The sequence below is a fragment of the Sparus aurata genome, chromosome 20, assembly GCF_900880675.1.
Source record: "Sparus aurata chromosome 20, fSpaAur1.1, whole genome shotgun sequence".
Classification (NCBI taxonomy): Eukaryota; Metazoa; Chordata; class Actinopteri; order Spariformes; family Sparidae; genus Sparus; species Sparus aurata.
In genome coordinates this window covers 3,107,258-3,130,257 of record NC_044206.1, presented here as the reverse complement: position 1 = coordinate 3,130,257, position 23,000 = coordinate 3,107,258, and the positions used below count along the sequence as shown (strand labels likewise).

The 23,000-nt window shown below is 42.6% G+C and overlaps 1 protein-coding gene across 1 annotated transcript in view; it reads left to right on the top strand.

Annotated features, from left to right (window-relative positions):
• Positions 1–21: 21 nt before the first annotated feature.
• The window catches only part of gsg1l2b (gsg1-like 2b), a 29,790-nt gene continuing 6,811 nt past the window's right edge, over positions 22–23,000 (top strand). Inside the window, exons 1-3 of the mRNA XM_030399250.1 lie at positions 22–699; positions 1,928–1,975; positions 4,946–5,098. Coding sequence (XP_030255110.1) covers positions 399–699; positions 1,928–1,975; positions 4,946–5,098 — 502 coding nt within the window. The 5' untranslated portion in view covers positions 22–398. The remainder of the gene's footprint in view (positions 700–1,927; positions 1,976–4,945; positions 5,099–23,000) is intronic.

The window sequence follows — 23,000 nt, the reverse complement described above, 5'->3', positions numbered from 1 at the left end:
AAGACGCTGAGGCATAAACTGTCCTGACACGAGCAGCTGCGCGCACTGTGACACAACTTGGTGAAAGAAAAGCAGGAATTCATTTAATCTTGAGTGTTAGATGTGACGACTTTTACCGCGAGAAAATCTACGAGGAGCCCTGAGAGGAGTGTGTGTGTGTGTGTGTGTGTGTGTGTCAGGTGTGGGGGGGGGGGCAGCCTACAAAATGAGAGTGCGCCTCAGTGGAGGAGCAGATGTGAGAGGCGCGCAGTCGGGGCCAGACGCACCGCGATAATTAGCCGCGGGTATTTTACCGGGAATAACCGGATTATGAGGATTTGAGCGGAGACATCGCAGGAATCCGGTGTCATACAAGGCGAGGGATTAAATCAAGCGTCTTCACCCCTCCGGTCGCCGTCATGGGGATAGACCGGCGGCGGAGAGCATCGCTGGCTCTCACCTTGAACTTCCTCGCCCTGTTCCTGGCCGTGTCGGCTCTCACCACCAGCTACTGGTGCGAGGGCACTCGGAAGGTGGTGAAGCCGTTCTGCACCGGACCGGTCACCACCAAGCAGTCGTTCTGCATTCGGTTCAACAGCTCCAACATCAACGACACGCGGCTGGTGCAGTACATCTGGGAGACCGGGGAGGATAAGTACGTGATGAGGAAGTTTCACACCGGCATCTGGTTCTCCTGCGAGCAGAACATCAACATGACCGGTGAGTATGTGAGGAAAGGCACCGGAGCGCAGCGGGCTGTGCGCCACGGAGAGGCACGGACACCCAGCCACTGCTTCTAGAACCGTTTCCATAAAAGACAAACATTCCCGCTGTGCCACAGACTAGATCCGAGGATTCATCTCAGAAAAGAATTCAAAAGTTAGATTAAAAAAACATGTGAACACCTGTTTCATAGAGACAAGAAGAGTTGATGCAGGACTTTCATAAAAGGCGCTCAGCGAACCGACTGAAGGTCTCATCAAGTCCACATGTTCATCTCTTATTTTGTCACGACAACAATCCCAAACTGTGCAGATATTTAGTTCAGAGTGAGACGTGAGAGGGAGAGCAGCAGCTCGTGTTCACATGTGACTGTACACAGGTGGTTCTGATGAATCACAGCAGCTGCTGATCAACTTTCTGTCAGCTGATTAATCCGCTCATCATGCGGATTCATTTCAATGCCAAATTAAAGGCTCATTATGTCCTCTCCAAATGTAATGTTGAATTCTCTGGCATATACTGAAAAATATGAAAATGAATGATTGTAATAGTCTTGGTCAAACTGATAGTGATTCTCTCTGAACTAAAACTACACCACAACACACTGTAACTGAAACTCTGTGGCAGTTCAGAGGAGATCAGAATACTGTGTCCTTGTCATTCACTGACACGATTAACGCGATAATGAAATTCACTACCATCAACTTGTGTGTTTGAATTGCTATAAAACCTTTAATTGCCTGTCTCTACTAACATACAGCATGTACTACAGTGTGTGAGAGCTGGGCCAGCTCCAGATTAACCAGCTGCATCTTCCCCCAACTGTGAATCGAGGAAAATGTGTGCACAGTATCTGTCTGTCTCCAGACTGCTGACAGGCTTTTGGTCTGTTGGCAGTGAAAGCCCACAGAATATTTGGCCAGCATGCTGCTACAAGCTGGGCTTGAGGCAGGAGACTCTTCTGACATGTCGGGGGAAGTGGCAGAGAGCTTGTTATTGCACAAACACAGAGAGGAAATCCCTTCACAGATTGCATCACACAGGGATTTTTTTTTTCCCACATCACAGCTTTCTCTTTGTCACACAGAGTGAGTTAACTACCTGTGATTCTCTATCTCAGGCTGGAGAATTGATGGAAGTCCCTGTCTCACTTATCAGCATGCCGCAGTAGTGAATGTACAGTCACTGAGTGCCAATGAAGTGTCCAATTTCTCATCTTTTCCAGGTGAAAAATGCAGAAGTTTCCTTTATGTTGCACCGTCAAACGAACGAGGTAAGAACATGATGCATACACCCAAGTCCCCCAATAATACAGAAGCATGTGGCAACACAGTACTATCACCTTGATGCTAAATGGACATGGATTAAAAGCTTGTTGCCAGTATTAAATGCAAAAAGAAAAACATGTTTGTAAGATCCAGCAAGAAATCCAATCTAATAAAAAGTTCTCTGTGTTGCTGTGAGAGTGACGGAGGCAGAGAGCTCGCTCTGAGCACAAAAACAAACCTTTTTGAGTCTGAAATCTTTCACCCCTCTCAACGTTCTGGGATGTTTTCTGATCACTCCGAGTTAGCTGCTTCCCCTGTGGAGACCATTTTGGCTGAAGTGGACATTTTGGAAATGGAATCGAAGATCTTTGGCAGTGTGATGGAATACTGGCACCATCTCTGTACCGAGCAGACACTTGTTAGAACATCTGTCAGCCCCCAAACGCTGCATGTTTTCATTCTGTTTATCTTTAAGCCTCCAATTAAATTTGAACAGGCTTACTGCTGGTTACTTGTCATGAAAATATGACTATCATGTCATTCTGAGGCAGCTTACAGTTTCCCTGCTCAAAATGAATAAATCATCACTTTTCTACACCTAAAGTAATCAAGTCAGCAACATAGAACCAAGGCTGAGCCATCCTTATTACACGGTTTTGGCAAAATCTGTAATTACTGGGCTGCAGTGCCACGGAGCAGTGGGACTCTGTTCCATAAGTAAAGTGGTCTCCGACAAATCAACTGCTTCCTTTATTCAGACTGACATTCTGCTCAAGTTAGCAGTTTTGTGTTGGGGAGGGATTGCTTTTTGCCTGAATCAATGACATAAACAACCACACAGTGATTTTCAGAAGACATGAAGGCTGCAGTCGAGGTGTCCAAGAGCAGCATGTTGATAAAAGTATTGTATTGATTTGAAAGTGGTTATATCTGTAACTTCACTTACAACAAGTCTCATAGTGTCTGCGTCGGTCTCATCCACTCCTGTAGTTGTCCACAACGTCCACAATGACATACTCTGATCATTTTCAGGCTCATCACTTTATTTTGTGTGACTACTAGAACAGGTTTGAATGTATTAATGCTAAAAGAACCACATCAGTTTTCTCATACAGCAGCGCTGTATTCCAACTCTGTCTGAAACACTCTTTTTTAGCTCCTGTCCCTTTAAGGCCCCTCCCAAATACCCAGGCTGCTCTGATTGGTCAGCTCACACACGCCTGAGCCAGCTCCTCTCACCCAGTCTCTGGTCGACTCTGTGGTGATTTCAGTTTCAAGTTAGCTTCACTTCTACAATGAATGAAGACATCAATTATTCAATGCAATGTGTGATGTGAAGGTGTAGTGTGATGTCACAAAGTCACAGAATTAAAGGCGGGGTTGTTGTTGAAGCATTTCAGGCACTTCAGGAGCAATGAGGCGCTCCTGTTGATGCTGACGTGGGGCCTTTTAACTTTCAAGACATGTTACGTGAGCAAGAACCTCCATGAAAAACTGAAGGAGAGGAATGAAATGAAATGAAAATTGATTCAGTGACGTAATCACCCTTCCTTCTCTGTAGGGCTGCACAATTAATCGCAAAATAATTGAAATCTGGATATGACTATATTCAAATCCCAACGAATGCAATTATGTTATAAAGGTAAAATGTGTCACAAACAGTGTTTTGATGAGATGTGCCAGTGCTGCAGGGATGCTCTGGCCTATAAAGCTTCTTCTCCAGATGTATTACAACATGTTTGTTTGGCAGAGACTGGAGAAATGCCACATCATCATGATTTTACTAGTTTTCAATGACAATGAAAATTGCAATTTCAAATGTAATTACCCATAATAATCATGAATTATATTGCAATCGCTTAATCTGTCAAAATAATCACAATATCCCTTTTTGACCATATCGTGCAGCTCTTCTCCTTTATAAGGTCCCTCGGGCTCGTGCCACCAGGACAAATGCGATTGGTTTAATGAAATACAAACAGGCCACGGTGATCGCTTCCTTTATAGCAGACTGATAAAGTCAGACCTTTCTCTAGCAATGACCACTGCTGTGGAGATGAGAGACTATGTTTGTTAGAAAACATAGACAGAAACTTAACGTGGCTTTTTAGATAATGAAACTTTGTATTTGTAAGGTATTTTTAAAGGCCACTGAGAGAAAGAGATCTTCAGACGCTGATATGACGGCTTGGTTTCCAGTGCATTGCATCCGTCTCTTTTGCTGCACTCTCCCACATGCTGGTAGCAGATTAAGATATTATCTTAAAGCATATATCAAAGCAAAACGAGAGGGGAAACGCTCACAAAGTGCTCTTAATTGCAGCCACTTTGAAGACTCTGAATGTCCTCGAATAACATTGTCCTGAGTCCTCTCCATTCTCCTACAATATGTTTAATTAAAGATATCTCTTACGGACATGTGGGATTCAATTTGGAGCAGGTAGAAAATACATTGTTACCTGAAGGATGTAACTCTATTCATAATTCATTAATAGGGATGGATGAATGGAATATTTAGGCAACAGGCATATTACTTTAGTGATTAATTAACCACACCAAAGCTCCCTGCCCTTTGGTGATATATGTAATTACTCCACAGCTTACATTTCCAGGATTTCAAATCCGCTGATATTTAGTTCCACCACGCACAACAACCTGAGCTCAGGATGTTGGACATCTCCTGGTAGATCATGTATCCTTCCTCTGACTGTGAAGGTTAATGATATGGGTGACGGGGTCAATAGTCCACCTTTCCCCACTCGATCTCCTCCCATTCCTCATTCTTTCCTCTCCCTTCGCCCTTGCTTATCCATATTCTTCCTCAATTCCCCATCCCCCCATCTCCCTCTCTTCCAATTCCTATCACTACACCCAGTCCATCATTCACTCAACTGTGGTCACCCCCACAACATGAAGATGGTGTTTTTTTTACATCCTCGTTGCTATTCCTTTGTCATAACCGCCTCTCTCCATAGGAGTGCTGTGGCTGTGCATTGTTGCGGAGTGCCTGTACATCCTCCTGCTAGCCACCGGAGGCATCCTCATGTCCATAGAGGTTTGTCACTTTGGCAATGTCATCGACGGCCTAAAACTCAACGCCTTCGCCGCCATATTCACCGTGCTGTCAGGTGAGTGGCGTCGTGATATGTTTGCTTCTTTGACATCAATTGCAGTCTAGTTGTATCAATTTCATTATGATGAAGTAATATCTGAATATTAAATTATCACAATTTTTTGTGAGAGATTGTCAGGCAGGTGCTAGAAAGAGGACTCAGAAGCAGAAGAGCAAACGGTTCAGACAAGCTTTATTTCAGGACTAACTGTCCGCTCGTCAAAAAGGAGCGACAAATCAAACAGGCTATAAACACTTTCTGAATCTATGACAGGCAAACAAGAACAAAAGAAAAGAACAAGGAAAATCACTCTCACTAGGAAAACTAGGACTAATATCTACACTGATCTAAATAGCAAAACTTCTTATGAAACATTAAACAGCAAAAATTCACTCACCATGAGGAAAACCAAAAGGCTATAAAAATTAACTAAACTGCACTAAGGCTGAAAAGGCTACAAAGAACGGAGGCGAGCAAGGCTACAAACAGAAATCTAGCTCAAAAGGCTGACCAAAAAATTACAAACAAAAGATCACTCTTTCTCAGCGGCAAACAGAAAATCAAGATCAAACTTGGAACTTAGCGTGGCGCTGCCAAGACTATGAAGGAAGGCTGGATGTACACGGACAGTGACGAACAAAATACTCTGGCGACGAGGACAGGGAAAGACAAAGACTATATACACATGAGGAGGGATGACACAGGTGGAAACAATCAGGGATCAGGGGAGACGCCAGACCGGTGACACAGAGGAAGGGCAAGTGACCTGAAACGAGAGGAGAGTTAATTTTCAAAATAAAACCGGGAATTCACAAGACAAAAACCCAAGACAGGACATCCCTCACCGCAGTGTGACAAAGATAGTTTAAGAATTGTGACCTTCAGAAAAATGTATCCATCATTTTACAGCCACTTTTTCCACAATGTAAGCTTTAATGACCCGTGTGCATCACCTGATGTTGTAATTCCATGGTAAACAGCTTTATAGCTTGCGGTCTTCCTGCAGGCGCGGTTAACTAGCTTCCACCAAACAAGCGGGGCTTTCACTGCTTTTTTGTTCATTACATCTAAGTCGAATGCAGTTCCTTCAGATTTGTCACACAGTAATCATCTTATTTCAGTCCCCATAATATCCTGTTACTGAACATGAACTAGTGTCTTCCACGTTAATGGGGTGCTCTGACATTGTTTCACTGTCATATTTTCAGCCTTTGTTCAATAAAAAAAAAGTCTAGAAAAAGCATTTTTGGATTCATGCACCATTGAGTAGCTTTCATAGGAATGAATGGGGCTCCACCTCCAAGGCTGTGTCCAGTAGTAGTAGGTCCATGATTCCTTAGCCTGTGATGGTAAGGCAAGGAGCAATTTGAAAAAGCTCGGAACAGCGCATGTTGTCCCTGAGCTCCCTAACAACATATAACATTAAAGACAGCAACTTTATCCAATGAATACTAATATTATGGCTTATCACACTGATCTGAAGCTTCTATGAACTTGAATGTGCCATCGATATCTCTGTCATTAAGATACTTAGTTACTTGCACTAGTTTGCTGAGCACCAGAGTTATCACCCACCCTCTTTTCTCCAGTAACTTCCCCAGGAACCTTGTGGAATGAAGGGTTCTAGCAATCATCAGCTGACTTTCTTTCATGGGTCCACATATAGTGACAGACAACTGTCAGCACTCGCAGCAGGGAATAGTTGTCAGCACCCTTTTGTTACCCTGTGGGTACAATCACAACACTGAATGTTTGTGTTGCTGTTGGATATGAAGTCATATTAAGAATTTTAGTGAAACACACATACTTTTCCTGATCTTTATAAACAGCATTGTAGTACTAAAAGCAGATCATAGTGTGTTTGAAGTGGAGTGGTCCTTTGAGGTGCTGATGGACAGAGACAGCTCCTCCCCTTGCAGTCTTTTTGCTCAGCCTCTGTCACTGAAGCAACAGTTGGGAGAACTTGCGGTGGATGGATTTGTCACCCTGACGCTCAGTCTCCAAAGATGACGCAGGTAAAGTGAGCACAACATGGGGCAGCTACGTCAATTTTTTTTACTCAGAAATTTTAAAAATCGTTGCTATCATAGTTGTAAATAACCCAATTTGTGTTACTTGCTTAAAGTTTGTTTTATTGTGAAAGACTTGCTTATGGTGTTACTTTCGGTTATGCCTTTATTTTGAAAGCGACTCGCAGATATCCGTTCGGAATTCCTGTTTTAGCGAGGGAAAAAATAAAGTTGAGAAACGGCAAAGTTTACAGAAAATAACAATGGTAAAGGTATTAGCAACCCTCCAAAGAGGCACAAGGTTAGTATTTGTTGTTTTATTGTCATTTTGGTACATGGTTTGTGTCTCTAAGTCACTAAGAAGTGCAGGATTTATTAGGGGGCCAAGCCTGAGGGGCTGAGGGACCAGCCTAGGACCAGCGGTGCTAGGAACCCTATTGTAATTGTAAAGATTTTTAGGGGGCCAAGGGAGGGTGGTGCAATTTGGCGGGTTGGTCCAGACTCCTGCGAATATCTCAGACACAAAAAACTACATATATCCGCCTGCAGGGGGCGCTATAACCTAGGCCAACACGTTTTTGCCTATAACTCCCAAACCGTATGTCGTCCATTCAAAAAAAACCTTCCCTGAATGGCGCTGAATCACTTTGCGATTGGCCACGCCCACTTCCGGTTAGAACCCTTTTTTTGCAAAATCGAAAAAATTGGATAACCTACTTTTTCGAACTCCTCCTTGAGATTTTGTCCGATCTGCGTGAAACCTGGCACGTACACTCTTCAGCTGGACCTCATCTAAAGTTATCATAAGTATTTTGCTCGATCAAAAAATGCGCAAATTATTAACAAACAAATTTCGGTAGCTAGCTATAAAAAACTGTTTGATATCTCGGTCAAACTAAATGTTATTAACACCAAATTTTAGATCCTTGGTTGCCATTACACTGGGAAGGGATGAGCCGAATTTGGCAAATTTTGGCCACTAGGGGGTGCTAAAAATATGGGAAGTTTGTATCTCTTGAATGGCTACACTGATTTTTACGAAATTTGGTCGGTATGATGTAGGGCCAATCCTGAGGCCATATCTTCAAGGTGGTCATGACTGGTTAATGTGGGCGTGGCTTATTACAACATAAACAACAAACATTAATTTCAGCCAAACTATTATGCTGAGAGCTTTGAAATGTATATGGTACATATAGAATAGGACACAGTTCTTCCATACCAAAAATTGCACTTGTACTCCACTAGGTGGCGCTATAATGGATGCCATCGCGTTTTTGCCTGTAACTTCCACATTTTGAATAACACATTTGCAAACCTTATATCCATATGTTCCCTCAATACAGCTGGGTTTTCTGACATAGGACACACCCACTTCTGCTGCACATTTTGTTCGCTAAAGCGCCACATATGCAAAACCTACTTTTTCGAACTCCTCCTACAATTTAAGCGCCATCTGCCTGAAACTTTGCACGTAGAATCTCCAGATGTGTCTGATGAAAAGTTATCAAAAGAATTTTGGCACTCCAAAAAATCTGCTAGTTATAACCAAACAATCTTTTTTGCTAGCAAAAAAACACATATTGTTTCATTTTTCGGTCAAACTGAATACTTTCAACATCAAAGTCAATTATTCCTGAAGTCATCCAGAGGTTCTGTGCCAAATTTGGTGCAAATTGGAATATAGGTGGCGCCATAATGGATGCAATCGCACTTTTGCCTGTAACTTCCACATTTCAAATAACACATTTGCAAACCTTTTATCCATATGTTCCCTGAACACAGCTGGGTTTTCTGACATATAGGACATGACCACTTCTGCTGCAAATTTCCTTCGCTAAATCGCCACATATGCAAACCCTACTTTTTTCCAACCCCTCCTTGGGATTTTGTCCGATCTGCGTGAAACTTGGCATGTACACTATTCAGCTGGTCCTCATCTAAAGTTATCAAAAGAATTGTGCTCGGTCAAAAAATGCGCAACTTATTAACGAACAAATTTCTGTAGCTAGCTATAAAAATGTAAACTGTTTGATATCTCGGTCAAACTAAATGCTATTAACACCAAATTTTAGATCCTTGGTTGCCATAAGACTGGGAAGGGATGAGCCGAATTTGACAAATTTTGGCCACTAAGGGGCGCTGAAAATATGGGAACTTTATATCTCTTGAACGGCTACAACGATTTTCACGAAATTTGGTCATATGATGTAGGGCCAATCCTAAGGCCATATCTTGAAGGTGGTCATGACTGGTCAATGTGGGCGTGGCTTATTACAACAAATCCAAATCGGCACACATTCAGCCTTTTGCACTTCCAGTGCACTTCCCATTACAGCGAATACCATGGCTCAGACGTTGGTCTGTGTCCTCACTTTTGCCCCGAGCCCGTCATCCTTTGGGGCCAACTTCCGTGGGCTCTGCGGTGCGTGGGGTCCGAGTCGCGTGGGGGGGCTTGGCCCCCGTTGATAACTGCTTGCAGTTCTAGTCTCTATTGTTTTTATGTCCTCAATTAGCTGTTTCTCTTGTGCGCTTCTTGTTTTTTTTCTAATTTAGGAATATGAAATAATATATCCTCTCAAGACTGCTTTGGCTCCTTCCCATAATGTAATTGGATCTATATCCTCTGTGTCATTTATTTCCACATAATCTTTTAGTTCTTTTTTTAATTCGTTCTATAAATTCTAGTTCCTGCAAAAGTGAATTGTTTAGTCTCCATAAGCTCTTGCCCTTACTAGTTTGTAATGATATTGTCAGGGAGATCGCTGCATGATCTGACATGTTTATTGAGCTGATGTAGCATGTTTTAAATAGCGTTACATTTTGTTTATACATAAAGAAATAATCAAGCCTATTATAGATTGAATGTCTCCCAGAGTAACAGGTGTATTCCTTTTTATCTGGATTTAGCTCTCTCCATATATCTACAAGTCCCAATTCAGAGCATGCTTTCCTCAGTAGACTGCCGTTTTTCTCTGCTCTATGTACCTTGGTACTTGATGAATCTAGTTTTGAATTCATCACCAGGTTTAAGTCCCCTGCCATTACCACACCCTTTGTCTTTGTAGCTAGTAAGTCTATCAACTGTACCGTAAGTTCAGGGCCCGTGTCAGGTGGATAATAAGTATTCAAAAAAGAAATTTCAAATCCTTCTATTTTACTAACTACTAAAACATATTTTCCTTCCTTATCCGTATAACAGTCTTCTAGTTCAAAGCTTACATGAGTTTTAATTATTATTTCTACTCCTCTTTGTTTTGAGTTGTATGTGCTATAATATACCTGGCTCTTTGTTATTTCTTTAAAGGAGTCATCACCTGGTTTTTTACATATCCAGTCCCTCTTGGATCGCTTTGGATCAATTCTCAAAACTTATTAGAATTTTTTTTTTTTTTTTTTAAATCAAACATAGAGCTTGTTCTGACACTTTTTCATACCGCGACTTTCTCACGCGAGATTATGCGCGAGGTTTTGAACGGTCCAGATGTGCATTGTATTAATATATAATGAGGCGCGCGTTGATTGGCCGCAGGAAGGACAGAGCCGGAATGGGGGGCGAGCCTGCATGCACACACAGACTCCAAAACATAAACAGCCCCCTGTCATGGCGCACACACTAAATGACGAACCTTACGGAATTCAGGCATTTATGTACGAGCCGGAGTCAGAAACCGAACGGGAGAGTGAAGAGGCAGAGACGGTGGAAGAGACACGTTTACAGCAGGATGTCTCTGAATGGTAAATTCTTTTTTTTGTCCTTCTTACTTTTCACACTCGTGTTTTACATGTAAGACCTGAGTTTTAATGCTGGCGGTCACAATGTATGGTGTGAATATGACAGAGAAATAAGCAGATTCGGTGTGCTCACTCTGGTTGAGGACGGCTGTTAGCCGATGCATATGCAAGTAGCCTCCTGTGGTAACGTCACCACAGGAGCAGAGTCAAAATCTCGTGCTTTAGGAACGCGCACTATTGTGCACTATTCCTGTTCAGAAAAAGAGCCAAAGCGAAAAAAATAAGCCACTTTCAAACTCCAGCTTTTCAGGCAAGTTTCAACAGAGGTCCAGCATCAATATGCATGATTTAACGAGAGAAATTGCAATTTCCTGGTGATGACTCCTTTAATTTTTCATGTTCCTGTTTTTCCAAGTGAGATTCTTGCAAGTAAACTATGTCAGCTTTTTCCTTCTCCATCTCCAACAAAATCTTTTTCCTTTTTATGACATTATTTATCCCATTGACATTCAGAGATATTACCTTTAAATCACACATGAAACAGGTGACAAGTCCTTGGAGAAACTATCCTTTGTATTCGTCTGATTTTATCCGACTGACTCCTACAGAGTGGTGTAGGCAGATATATGTGTATCCAGGTGAATATGTGTGTATATGCGTGCATGAATGTACGTACATGGACCTACACGTCTGTGTAGTGAGCATGCAACAAAAAAAGAAAAAAAAGGGAACAATAATGAAAGAAATGATTGAAAAAAAGAAAACAGGTAAACACAAGGACATAAGAGTTGAGTTGGGTGGAGCATTGTTGGTGGCTCTACACCATACCTTGATGAAACAGAGTCCAGCCTATGTAACAGAGTCACTGTGAAAGAAGCCCCTCTAGTGACACCGATGGACGTGATAAGTGCTCTGGAGTCAGACTTTAAGGACATTAAAGGAGACGACAAAACTGTCTCACAGGAGGATCTTGTGTTCCTTACCAAACTCAAAAAGGGCATAAAGAGAAATGATGAGGGACATTATGAAATGCCTCTGCCCTTTAAGCAACGGCCACACTTACCTGACAACAAAAGGCTAGCTGAAATCCGGCTGTCATTTACAATGAAGGTTCAACAGAGATGAAAATTACAAGAAGGACTATACAACATATATGAAAGAAATCATTGAAAGAGGTGACGTCGAAGAAGTGTACGATGATGGAACTCAAGGTGAACGATGGTATATTCCCCATCATGGCGTCTATCACCCAAGAAAGCCCACCAAACTGCAAGTTGTATTTGACTGCTCTGTAAAGTACAGTGGCACAAGCCTTAACGAGCATCTTTTTACAGGACCAGACCTGATAAACAATTTAACTGGTATCCTCTTAAGGTTCAGACAGCATTCTATTGCACTAATGTGTGACATTGAAAAAATGTTTCACCAGTTCCACGTCCAGGAGGCTGACCGCAACTACCTGCGATTCCTGTGGTGGAGAGATGGCGACACAAGCACACAACCTCAGGAATACAGAATGAAGGTGCATCTTTTTGGTGCAGCATCATCCCCTGGCTGTGCAAACTATGGGCTAAAATACCTAGTCAAAGGAAAACAATCATTCACATCCTGTAGGATCCCAGTTTATTGCAAAGGACTTTTATGTGGACGATGGAGTCACAAGTACAGATGCTGTGGAGAAAGCAATTCAGTTGGCAGGAGAGGCGAGAAAGATATGCAGCAAAGGTGGTCTCCGTCTTCACAAATTTGTCTCAAACAGCCATGTTGTTCTACAAAGCATCCCTTCATCAGAATGTGCGATGGACACCAAGTCAAAGGACCTGACATTCAATGACATGCCTCAGGAACGTGCATTAGGGATTCACTGGAGCATAGACAAGGATAGCTTCAGATTTAGCAACACGCTGAAAGACCAACCAGCAATACGCAGGGGCATTTTGTCGATTGTTGCCTCCATATATTACGCCCTCGGATTCCTTGCACCATATATTCTCACTGGGAAGAGAATCCTTCAGGAAATGTGCAATCAAGGAACTGGCTGGGATGACCCCTTGCCAGAGAGTCTCAAGCCAAGGTGGGAGAGCTGGCGACAAGACTTCGTCAACTTAGAAAGAATAAACATAGCTCGATGTTACCTACCTGCCAATTTTGGAGAAGTAGCAGAAACTGAGCTTCACCACTTCTCTGATGCTAGCACCAGCGGATACGGTCAATGCTCCTATCTGAGGGTCATGAACCAAAGTGGAGATATTCACAGTTCTCTTGTGATATCAAAGGCCTGTGTCTCCCCTACAAAGTTGATCACAATACCAAGGCTTGAACTGACTGCAGCAGTGGTATCAGTCACTGTCAGCAATATGTTGAGAGAGGAGCTGGGTTATGCTAACATAAAAGAGTACTTCTGGACAGACTCAAAGGTAGTCCTGGGCTACATAAACAATGATGCACTGCGCTTTCATATCTTTGTCGCAAACAGGGTCCAGAAGATACGCCAAAGCACAAGTCCTCAGCAATGGTTTTACATTCCCTCAGAGGAGAATCCAGCAGACAGTGCATCCCGAGGAAAGACTGTAAACGAGTTGATTTCATCCAACTGGTTCACTGGCCCCATGTTCCTCTGGGAACCAGAATTAGCGACACCGAAGGATGTGGTGCTGGATCTGCCCATAGGTGATCCAGAAGTCAGAAAGACACAGACATTGCTAACAAAAACTGAAGAACCAGTGAGTCTTGCAGACCGTCTCTCCAAGTTCTCTTCATGGTCCAGAGCAAAAAGGGCTGTGGCCCGCCTTTTACGGCGGGCAAAGAAAGTCAAATCACATGCTCCATCTACAGTTAGCGAACAGGAGAGCGCTGAACGTGTTATAATCCAAGCTGTGCAAAATCAAGCCTATGAGAAGCAGACAAAGCTGTTAAACAAAGGAGGTCAACTTCCACATCATAACAAACTGTACCAGCTTGATGTCTTCGTTGACACAGATGGTCTTCTCAAGGTGGGAGGAAGACTCCACCATTCATCCTTCACTGATTCACTCAAACACCCAGTTGTCATTCCCAAAGAACATAGCTCACAGTAATGAAAGAATGAAGCATCAAGGAAAAGGCTTCACCATGAATGAGATCAGATCCAGTGGCTACTGGATTCCTAGCATGAGTAGAGCAGTTGCATCATACATCCATCAACGTGTGATTTGTCGCAGACTCAGGAGATCTCCAGAAGGTCAAAGAATGAGTGACCTACCTGTGGAACGTGTAGAACCCTCTCCACCTTTCACATATTGTGGCATGGACTGGTTTGGTCCCTTTGTGACAACAGAGGGAAGAAAACAAAACAAAAGATATGGTTTACTCTTCACCTGCTTTTGCTCAAGAGCCATACACATCGAAACATGTTGGAGGACTTGTCTGCTGATGCCTTCATCAACGGCCTAAGATGTTTTATTGCTGTTCGAGGTGCAGTCCGTCAAATCCAGTGTGACCAAGGAACCAACTTTGTTGGAGCACAGAATGAATTCAAGGCAGCCCTACAAAAGCTTGATACAGAGAGACTCAGTACGTTTCTGTCACAAAACCAGTGTAACTTCATAATGAACGCACCCCACTCTAGTCATGCAGGTGGTGTGTGGGAGCGTCAGATTAAGACTGTCAGAAGTGTTCTGAACACTACTCTGTCACTGTCCCATGGAAGACTCAACGATGCTTCACTACGGACTTTATTCTATGAAGCCATGGCCATAGTCAACAGTCGTCCACTCACAGTGGATAACTTAAACAGTCCAGACAGCCTGGACCCAATCAAGCCAAATCATCTTCTCCACATGAAATCCAACATGCCACTCACTCCACCTGGAAACTTCTTCAGAGAGGATTTGTATGGATCTAAAAGATGGCGCCGTGTGCAATTTCTAGCAGAACAGTTCTGGAGCCGCTGGAGAAAAGAATATCTTCACAACATCATCATGAGGCAGCGTTTGCACTCCCCAAAGAGAAATCTACAAGTGGGCGATATTGTGATGGACGTTGATGAACGGTTGCCAAGAGGCAAATGGAGACTTGCAAGAGTCTTAGAGACTGTCAGTGGTTTGGATGGACTCGTGAGGAGAGTGAAAATCTCAGTTGGAGATAAGAGACTGAACAAGAAGGGTGAACGCTCTGGCAAACTTTCCATATTGGAACGTCCTGTGCAGAAGTTAGTTCTGTTGTTAGAGACTTCCTAAGTGCATAACTGGAAAGGGACATTGAGATGCTCAATGAGAAAATTATTCGTTTAGATTGTTGTTAGATGCAAAACTCATAATTTGGTGGGAGTGTAAATAACCCAATTCGTGTTACTTGCTAAAAGTTTGTTTTATTGTGAAAGACTTGCTTATGGTGTTACTTCCGGTTATGCTTTTTTTTTGAAAGCGACTCGCAGATATCCGTTTAAAGTTTACAGAAAATAACAATGGTAAAGGTATTAGCAACCCTCTGAAGAGGCACAAGGTTAGTATTTGTTGTTTTATTGTCATTTTGGTACATGGTTTGTGTCTCTAAGGGCGTTTTCACACCTATAGTTCGTTTGCTCTGGTCCGAATGAGGGACCAACTTGTTACAATGTTGCATATTGCCTCGAGTTTGGTTTGTGTTCACACAGCAGCATTTACAAGTGGACCAAAATGTGTGATGCGCGAGGAAACTGCTCTCTAATTGGTCTAAATTTCGAAAACGAGGCAGCAATTCAGCTGAATTTAGCACCGAGCAGACAGGAAGTCAAGCACTGAAACAACAACAATTTGACATCCGGTTACTTTTCAAAATAAAACACTCCGTGATTACACCAGCACACAAATCTCAAAAAAGAGACAAACACAAGCTCTTCTTCTGATCCTTCGGTCGGGAACACTTCGTGTTGTTTTTATGACACAGACCTATAACTGCGGTCGCGAGTGATCATGTGATTATCGCGGGAACTCCTTGGCCTCGCGACGCCAGCTGCCTACCGTACTGCACCGTGTCCGACTCAAAACGCAACCGGGGGATACCGGACGGCGGAGCAAAACACCTGATCTGGCCGTAGCGCAGCAGACACGTATCCAGTGGAAATTTTGGGTTAAGCACTGATGCTTCCTGCAGTTGGGTCTGATCGAGTTTGGATCATGTTCTCACCACAAACGAACTGTACCAGAGTTTGTTTGGAACCGGACCGAGACCACCTCTTCAACAAGGTCTCGGTCCGGTTGTTTTGGTCCGCACCCGAGTGCGATTGATGTGTTCACACCTTCCCAAACGAAGTGCACCAAGGGGGTAAACGCTCCAGGGTTCGATTCAACCGAACTAAACAAGGCAGGTGTGAAAACGCCCTAAGTCACTAAGAAGTGCAGGATTTATTTTAATTGATTTGGTCCATGAATTAATGTCAGCATACTTTGCACTACTGTCTCATTTTGATATATTGCATGTCATTTTCGGTTTATGTGCTTTATTTACAGCTCTTACGTTGTTGGTTTAGATTTTTGATAAATTTGACAGAACATCAGTAAGTGGCTGACCATCTTTCGGGGGATCTGCTACAATAGTATTTATCACCGTACCCCCGGCAGCACATTTCTATGTGCACGTGCAGACTGATAAATACACGCACCCACCATGTTAGAAAGAAATTGCAGGACATTAAAACGCCCCTTCTCTGGGTTACAACGAGTGGCACCAGATGACAAAGCCCTGCAGCTGTGCCTGATACACCCTCAGTTATTCATTCAGAGTGGCTGATAATTTAACCACAGCTGGTTATAGTTGTTCTAAAAAAAATTATTAATTAAATTATTAACATAAAATTAATTGGCTGTTGAGTCAGATTATGAGACTAGGATCTATACCTTCATGTCGTTATAACCCAAATGATCTGACCAAGTGCAAAACAAGCGATGGATATAAACAGATTTTTTGGAAAATATGTATTTTTATTTCCGTTAGACCTTAAAATAATTGAGTCCTACTTTTGTTTCCACACTGGCTTTGGGCCAGTTACATATTTAGGCCAGTAGCAGCCTCTCAGCCCCTGAGAAGATTTCCAGCCGGTTTGTAGCCTGCCTCTCTCTCTCGGCGGAGGACTTAACAATGACCTTCTCTCTAATCCACTCTGTGAAAATGATCCTGACCACCGCACTCCAGGCAGTGAATCAGCAGTGAAAGTTACTCTGCTCAACAGCAATGACTCGCAGCATTTTACTGACTTGACAGGCCAGGACCAAGAAATGTTTAAATGAGCCACAGGCTGAAGAGCCGGTACACCCTGGGTCTGTGGATATGCACATTATTTTATACATAGAAACATCCAAAAACTTCTAGTAAGGCTGTCTTTTCATGCTAGAATAGCCGAAATTCTGGGATGCATGGAGTGATGAAGGAGTCTCTGTACAGCTGTCAACCTTAAACCTAAAAACAACCAGAGCAGAGCATCATTTATGGAGCCAATAACATTTTAACAGGTGCAACAACAAAAGTTTATCATGTGAAGTGTTCTCTAAGGTGAAGACGGCCTTCAAGTCAAAATGCTAGTGTAACTTTCGTGTGTGCTCCAGACTCCATCCCTGTCCTCGACTGGTGCTGTAAAGCTTCCAGGCTCTCGGCTTTGGTGGCTTTACAAACACTCAACATTTTGGCACATTGACATTATTACATGGCACATGAGAACATCAATACCACTCTCATGTCTGTGTTTTAAGTAAACAGCTGGAACTAGGAAACAATTAGCCTAGCATAGTAAGAGTTGAAGCAGCTTGCCCGTCGAGCTCCAAAATATGGCTACCAACACCTCAAACACTCACTGATTCTTCATGTGCAACAGTTAATGCCTCGCCCAGCACTTTTGGGCAGCTTTCCTAGCATGTAGCATTGGTGTCAGTGAGTACAGGTTCTGGTGCAGGTTTCTGTACAGGCAGGAGTTTAACAAACCTGGCAACTTCAATGTGACCTCACTGTGTTGGTAGGTGTATTTCATACCTTTACTAGAACCACACAAGTTGTTTCCCCTGCCTCCAGATGCTATGCTAAACTTCGCAGTCAGCTCATAAACAGGAATCGTACTGATTTTCTCAGTTGTTCAGTCTGTTATGCGTTATTATGGATTCCAATACATTTCTTATTAAGACCTATCAGAGGCAGAGCATCTTAGCAAGAAAAGCAATGTGATGCATAACAAGACGTCTGTTAGCTCCGTCAGTTTCCAGCGGACCACTCTGTTTGCTCTCTTATCAGGCCAGAAGACAAGTGTGTGTTTTCTATTAAATGTTATTGTGACCAGAAGTCACTTGTGTCACTGGGTGCCATGACAGAAGATACTGAAGAGTGATGGTGATACAAGACCAGGGTTGAAAATCAGCAACATTTCCTTTTCTGTCTGAACTGGATTTACAGAGTAAAGTCTATATTTAAAGTCATATTCTTGCATCTGTCTTGAGATCAGCATGCATTACCTTCCATGAAGCATCCAGCACTGTTTCTATTTAAAAAAAAGGCCCCCGATCAACAAAGTTTAGGTTATCTAGTGTGCAACACTTCTGACTCCACTGACACAGATCTGGAGAGACTCTTTTCAGAAACATGGGCTATTTAAACCTTGCTCAGCCTGTGACTGCATATAGATCAGTCTGGAGTTAGAGATGGGATTCTCCCAGTCCGACTAATTCTTTGATTTTAGACTGCGTATGGAGTCAGCTAAGTCCCCTTTGATCTAAATGGCATGTGGAGACACGAACAGGCTGTGTCCTCACTGTGTCACAATCCTTCAAACTTTGTAACAGTTGCTCTGTGCCTCATCAGTGTCCTGTGACATTCATCTGTTGTAAAGTTAACTGAAAACGACATCTCTACTTTTTTTTAATGTCATCCCACCAAACAAGTGCCTCCCAAGATACACACATGATTACATATTTAGCAAGATTTTCCCCAAAACAATTTAATTACGATATTAAGAACACATCGGCATTTTCTATTTACATCTACATCCCATCATAAGCTACAACAGTCTGAATATAGCTCATTATTAAACACAGTCTGTTATTATTGTAATGCATACAGTATCTTCTGCTTTATGATTGGCTAAGAACGTTTTGAAAAGCCTGATTTACATCAATAAATGTGTTGTGTGTCATGAATGTGAGCTACTCTGAGTGTTCTGCTCAAATGTGATATATAGAACAAGTACAGTGCATTTACCATGTGTCATTTAGCAGTAGATTCAGGAACAATGTTCACAGATAATCATTCATCTCTGGCTCATTAGTATATATTCATCTCTGTTCGGGTAAGCTATCATTACACTTGTTCATTCATTATATTTTATCATTCCACCGGGAACTGCTCAAGAATTTGTGTACCGCATTGTGACCCTTCAGAGTTGAGGCAGAAGTCCATGCTGTTTGCATCAACAGCTGCAGGGAAGGTTTCGGCTTATCAAAGGTGTAAATAACATCTTTGCAAATCAATTTTTGATCTCAGATATTTCAGAGACTTGGATTACACCAGAAAAGCTGTATGGAGCCATTTTGTTGTTGTGAATCAAGTCCCCAGCTACTTCAGTTGTTTAGGGGAATGATGCAATTCTGTTTTGCAGCTCCAGAAATGTTTCGAACTTCACCTGACTTCCCGGGTGACACACTACCTCAAATTCAGATACACACACTAACACTAACAGCGATGTCACTTTGTATCACAAATTATCACTGTGGACAACTCTGCCTTAAAGCGGCATTACTTGTTGTCTCTGGGCCCTTATAGGCAGAGTGTAACTAGCAGCTAACACCACAGTGACATATGTCACCTGGACTGGTGAAGCTGTTGGCAAACAGTTGCTTATTTACAGAGACAGACTCTGCTCACTCTGTGAATCTTAGTCCAGTATTTTGGTCTCAACCACCTCCTGGGGGAAATGTCTCACTCTTTAAATGCTCCACTGATTTCACTGGCTGGTGCTGGGCTGTATAGAAGCACACGCCTGCTGCTGCTGTTTTGAGATTGACCCACACAGTGAAGTTGGGGCTGTTAGGTCAAAACAAAGGAACTGAAAGATGCTAAAACGCTCTGTTGATTTGAAAGCTAACTGCAGAGTTGTGAAGTAATTCTCTTTGTCTTTGTTACAATGAGTTACCTATTCACATTTTATTTATTATGCTCATTTGCAAATTGATTAGTGCAGCTTTGATATGAAGTTTTCAAGCAGGCTGAATCTTGTGCCTCTGTGAACGAGGGCTTTTGTACAGAAGCCAAAATATTGTTGGCGTTCAAACAGACGCAGGCTACAATGTGAACTGTTCCCTAACTAGCTCCCACTTGCCACTTCTGTCTTGGCAGACAAATTCTGGAAACCTTACAAGGTCCTGAGTAAACTAAATTCCTTCGATAAAAAATTAGCTCCGGCTCCTCATCTCAACACGATAGAAGAATAAGAACTTATTTTGGGTTAAGTTGCGTTTTTCATCCGACAGAGGCAGTCCTCAGATTCATATGGAACATCCTCAGTGTCACATCAGAACAGAAAGGATATCTTGCAGTGATCCACTGCTGGTGTCCGCATCTTTTCATTTATAGCTGACAGGAGCTGAGCCCAGCATGCGCCTCGCTGCTGAAGCCTCTCTAACGCGAGCCCGAATGAGTTATGTTTTCAGGGACCTGCCCTGGTGTTTGGCCCATTCTGACTTACAGTCAAACAGTATGTGAATCCGTCAACCCCGTCTGTATGTGTTATGTTTTATTAGTCGGCACAAGTGAGCTGTTTGCATAAACAGATAGCTGAAGCCCTTTTGCTGTAAGTCCATACTCAGTGTAGGTTTCATGACGAAATATTTTTTAGAATGCTGTCCACTGGCTTTCTAACTGCTTCCCAAGCTTCTCACAAACAGTTTAGTGTGCTTGTAAAATGTTTGAATTTAGGAAGGCATTTAAAAGATGTTTCTGTTTTTAATGGGGTGAATAGATTGAGAGTGGTTATGGTAATGAGGTGCAGGGGGAACAATAGACAAGAGCAGATTAACCTTTATTAGAGCTGCCAATCATCCAGGGATGGTGAGAGTGTATGGAGAGGAAGCCCGTGAGTACATGACAGAAGATGAGTGTGTGGAAGACAGACAAAGAGATCGTTCCTGTTGTCCAGAGTGGGTGATTAACTGTCCATTTCTCTTTGGGAGAGAAAATAGCCACTCAAGCTGTAATGTATTTGCATGATCTATACTTTAATAATGAAGACAATGAACTATGTTATGCCAAATGGAAATGGAACAGGGAAGTGTTTCTCCCAACAGTTTGGCCTTGTGTTCCCTTACGGTTCCTACACTGAGTGATTTTTGCCCTCATACCTTAGTCGTACAGTCGCAGTTAGGTTAGGTTCAGCCACTACGGTTTATGAAAAGATTGTGGTTTGGGTTGGAATATAGTACTCTGTGTTACGCCACCTTATGTATGTGCGTAATGTAACAGAGTAAGTACAATACATGACAAAGTTGACTTTTAGTTTTATAATGGACACGAACAGCAGTGAAAGTCCGGTTTGTGTTTGACCCAACATCCACCCAAACCAAACCCCCTCCGTGTGGGCTGTGTCGCCCTGTCTAATCCATCACCTGACTTCCTCCTTTGCTGCTGTGATACCTGTTATGGCCACTCGAGGTCACTATCTAACAATAAATGTAACTATGAGTCGTGATAAGCTGCTCTCACAGGGTGGTTTACTGTTGAGGGCCAGCAGGATTTTTGCCTGTCCCTGAAGTTAACGGTCAAGAGAGGATTTGGGTGTAATCTTTGGTTGACAACCCAAAAACAGTGCTCCTGGATCTTACTGTGACAGCTGACTGTGGTCAGCATGTGTCTGAGGTTTAGGAACAAATTCTCACAGTGTGATCGCTGGTGTGATGATCTAAACCCCTTTTCACCAGGCTCTTTGTTCATTTCAGCCTAAACCTTTCACTTTATCCAATGTATTATACCCAATAAAACATTAACCAGGTTCTCTAAATATAACACGTTTAATTAGTTAGAATCATTAAATTTTGAGCTGTTAAAAGGGACCCTCCATGGTGTTGCTGTTGGTCTGTCTGGATGATGGAGTTGATCAGCTGCTCCATCACAGAACAAGAGCAAAGAGCAGGTTTGCATCATCATGTTCTCTTAGGCTCAGGTACTGTTAACATGCAGGAGGACAGACAAGAACGTTCTGTTGTGTGTGTCCATAGTTACACTGTGATGTCAGCAGTCACATCAGTGTTTTGTTAATCATTTTGTTGTATCTGTGTACCTGGTCAGTCGGGAGGTTCATTTTAGGTGTGGCTTGAGAGGGTCACATAAACTGGAGCAGGGAAGAGGAGGGAGGTGGCAGCTGGTTGTGAGGCTGCAGCTTTCATTCATTTTTTTTTTCATTATGCTCCAGCTTGTTTTTTTTTTCAGTGTAACTTTGCCTCTGTGTCAGTATCTTCCATCATTCACTGCATTCTTTTTTACCACATTGCTCCTGCTCTCTCAGCCTTTTGAACTTTTCTGGTGCCAAGCAACATCATCTGCCCTTTATATGAGGTGGCATCCTGATGCCAACCAATCAAAGCACAACATGAACTGATGCTGACTGCACTGGCAAAAGTGACACTGAGAGCATCATTTGTGATTCCACAGAGACACAGGAGTCAGAGCGTCTGCATCCTCCTTAAAATGATGTTTTTTCTTAGGTAAACAAATGCGGGCAGGCTATAATTACAAGAGGGATTTAAATCAAATCCGTCTAAAGTGGCATGGCTTAGTAAATACAGCAGACAAGGAGCTGTTGACTCCACCCACAGTAGTACACCAGCAGCAGGAGGAGGAGGGAGAAATAATGAGAGCACAACCACATCTCTTTTGGAGTTTTTTTGCCAACTGACCCATATCACTCTGCTAGCTGTTACGAGCCATGAGCTAAAAGCCAAATGTAGTTTAATATGCTGGACGGGGGTTAGCTTATCACCCTAAATCAATCTGACAGGATAAACAGATGTATTGTGTATTTCTCTGAATTCAGTCTGAGTCATCAGCAACACTTTACAGGAAGAGACAGGAGAGATACGTTCATATGAAAACAATCCAACATTATTTTTCTGACATATCTGCAGCATTAGTGTTGTCACGATACCAAAATTATGACTTTGGTACGATACCTGCCTAAAATATCTTGA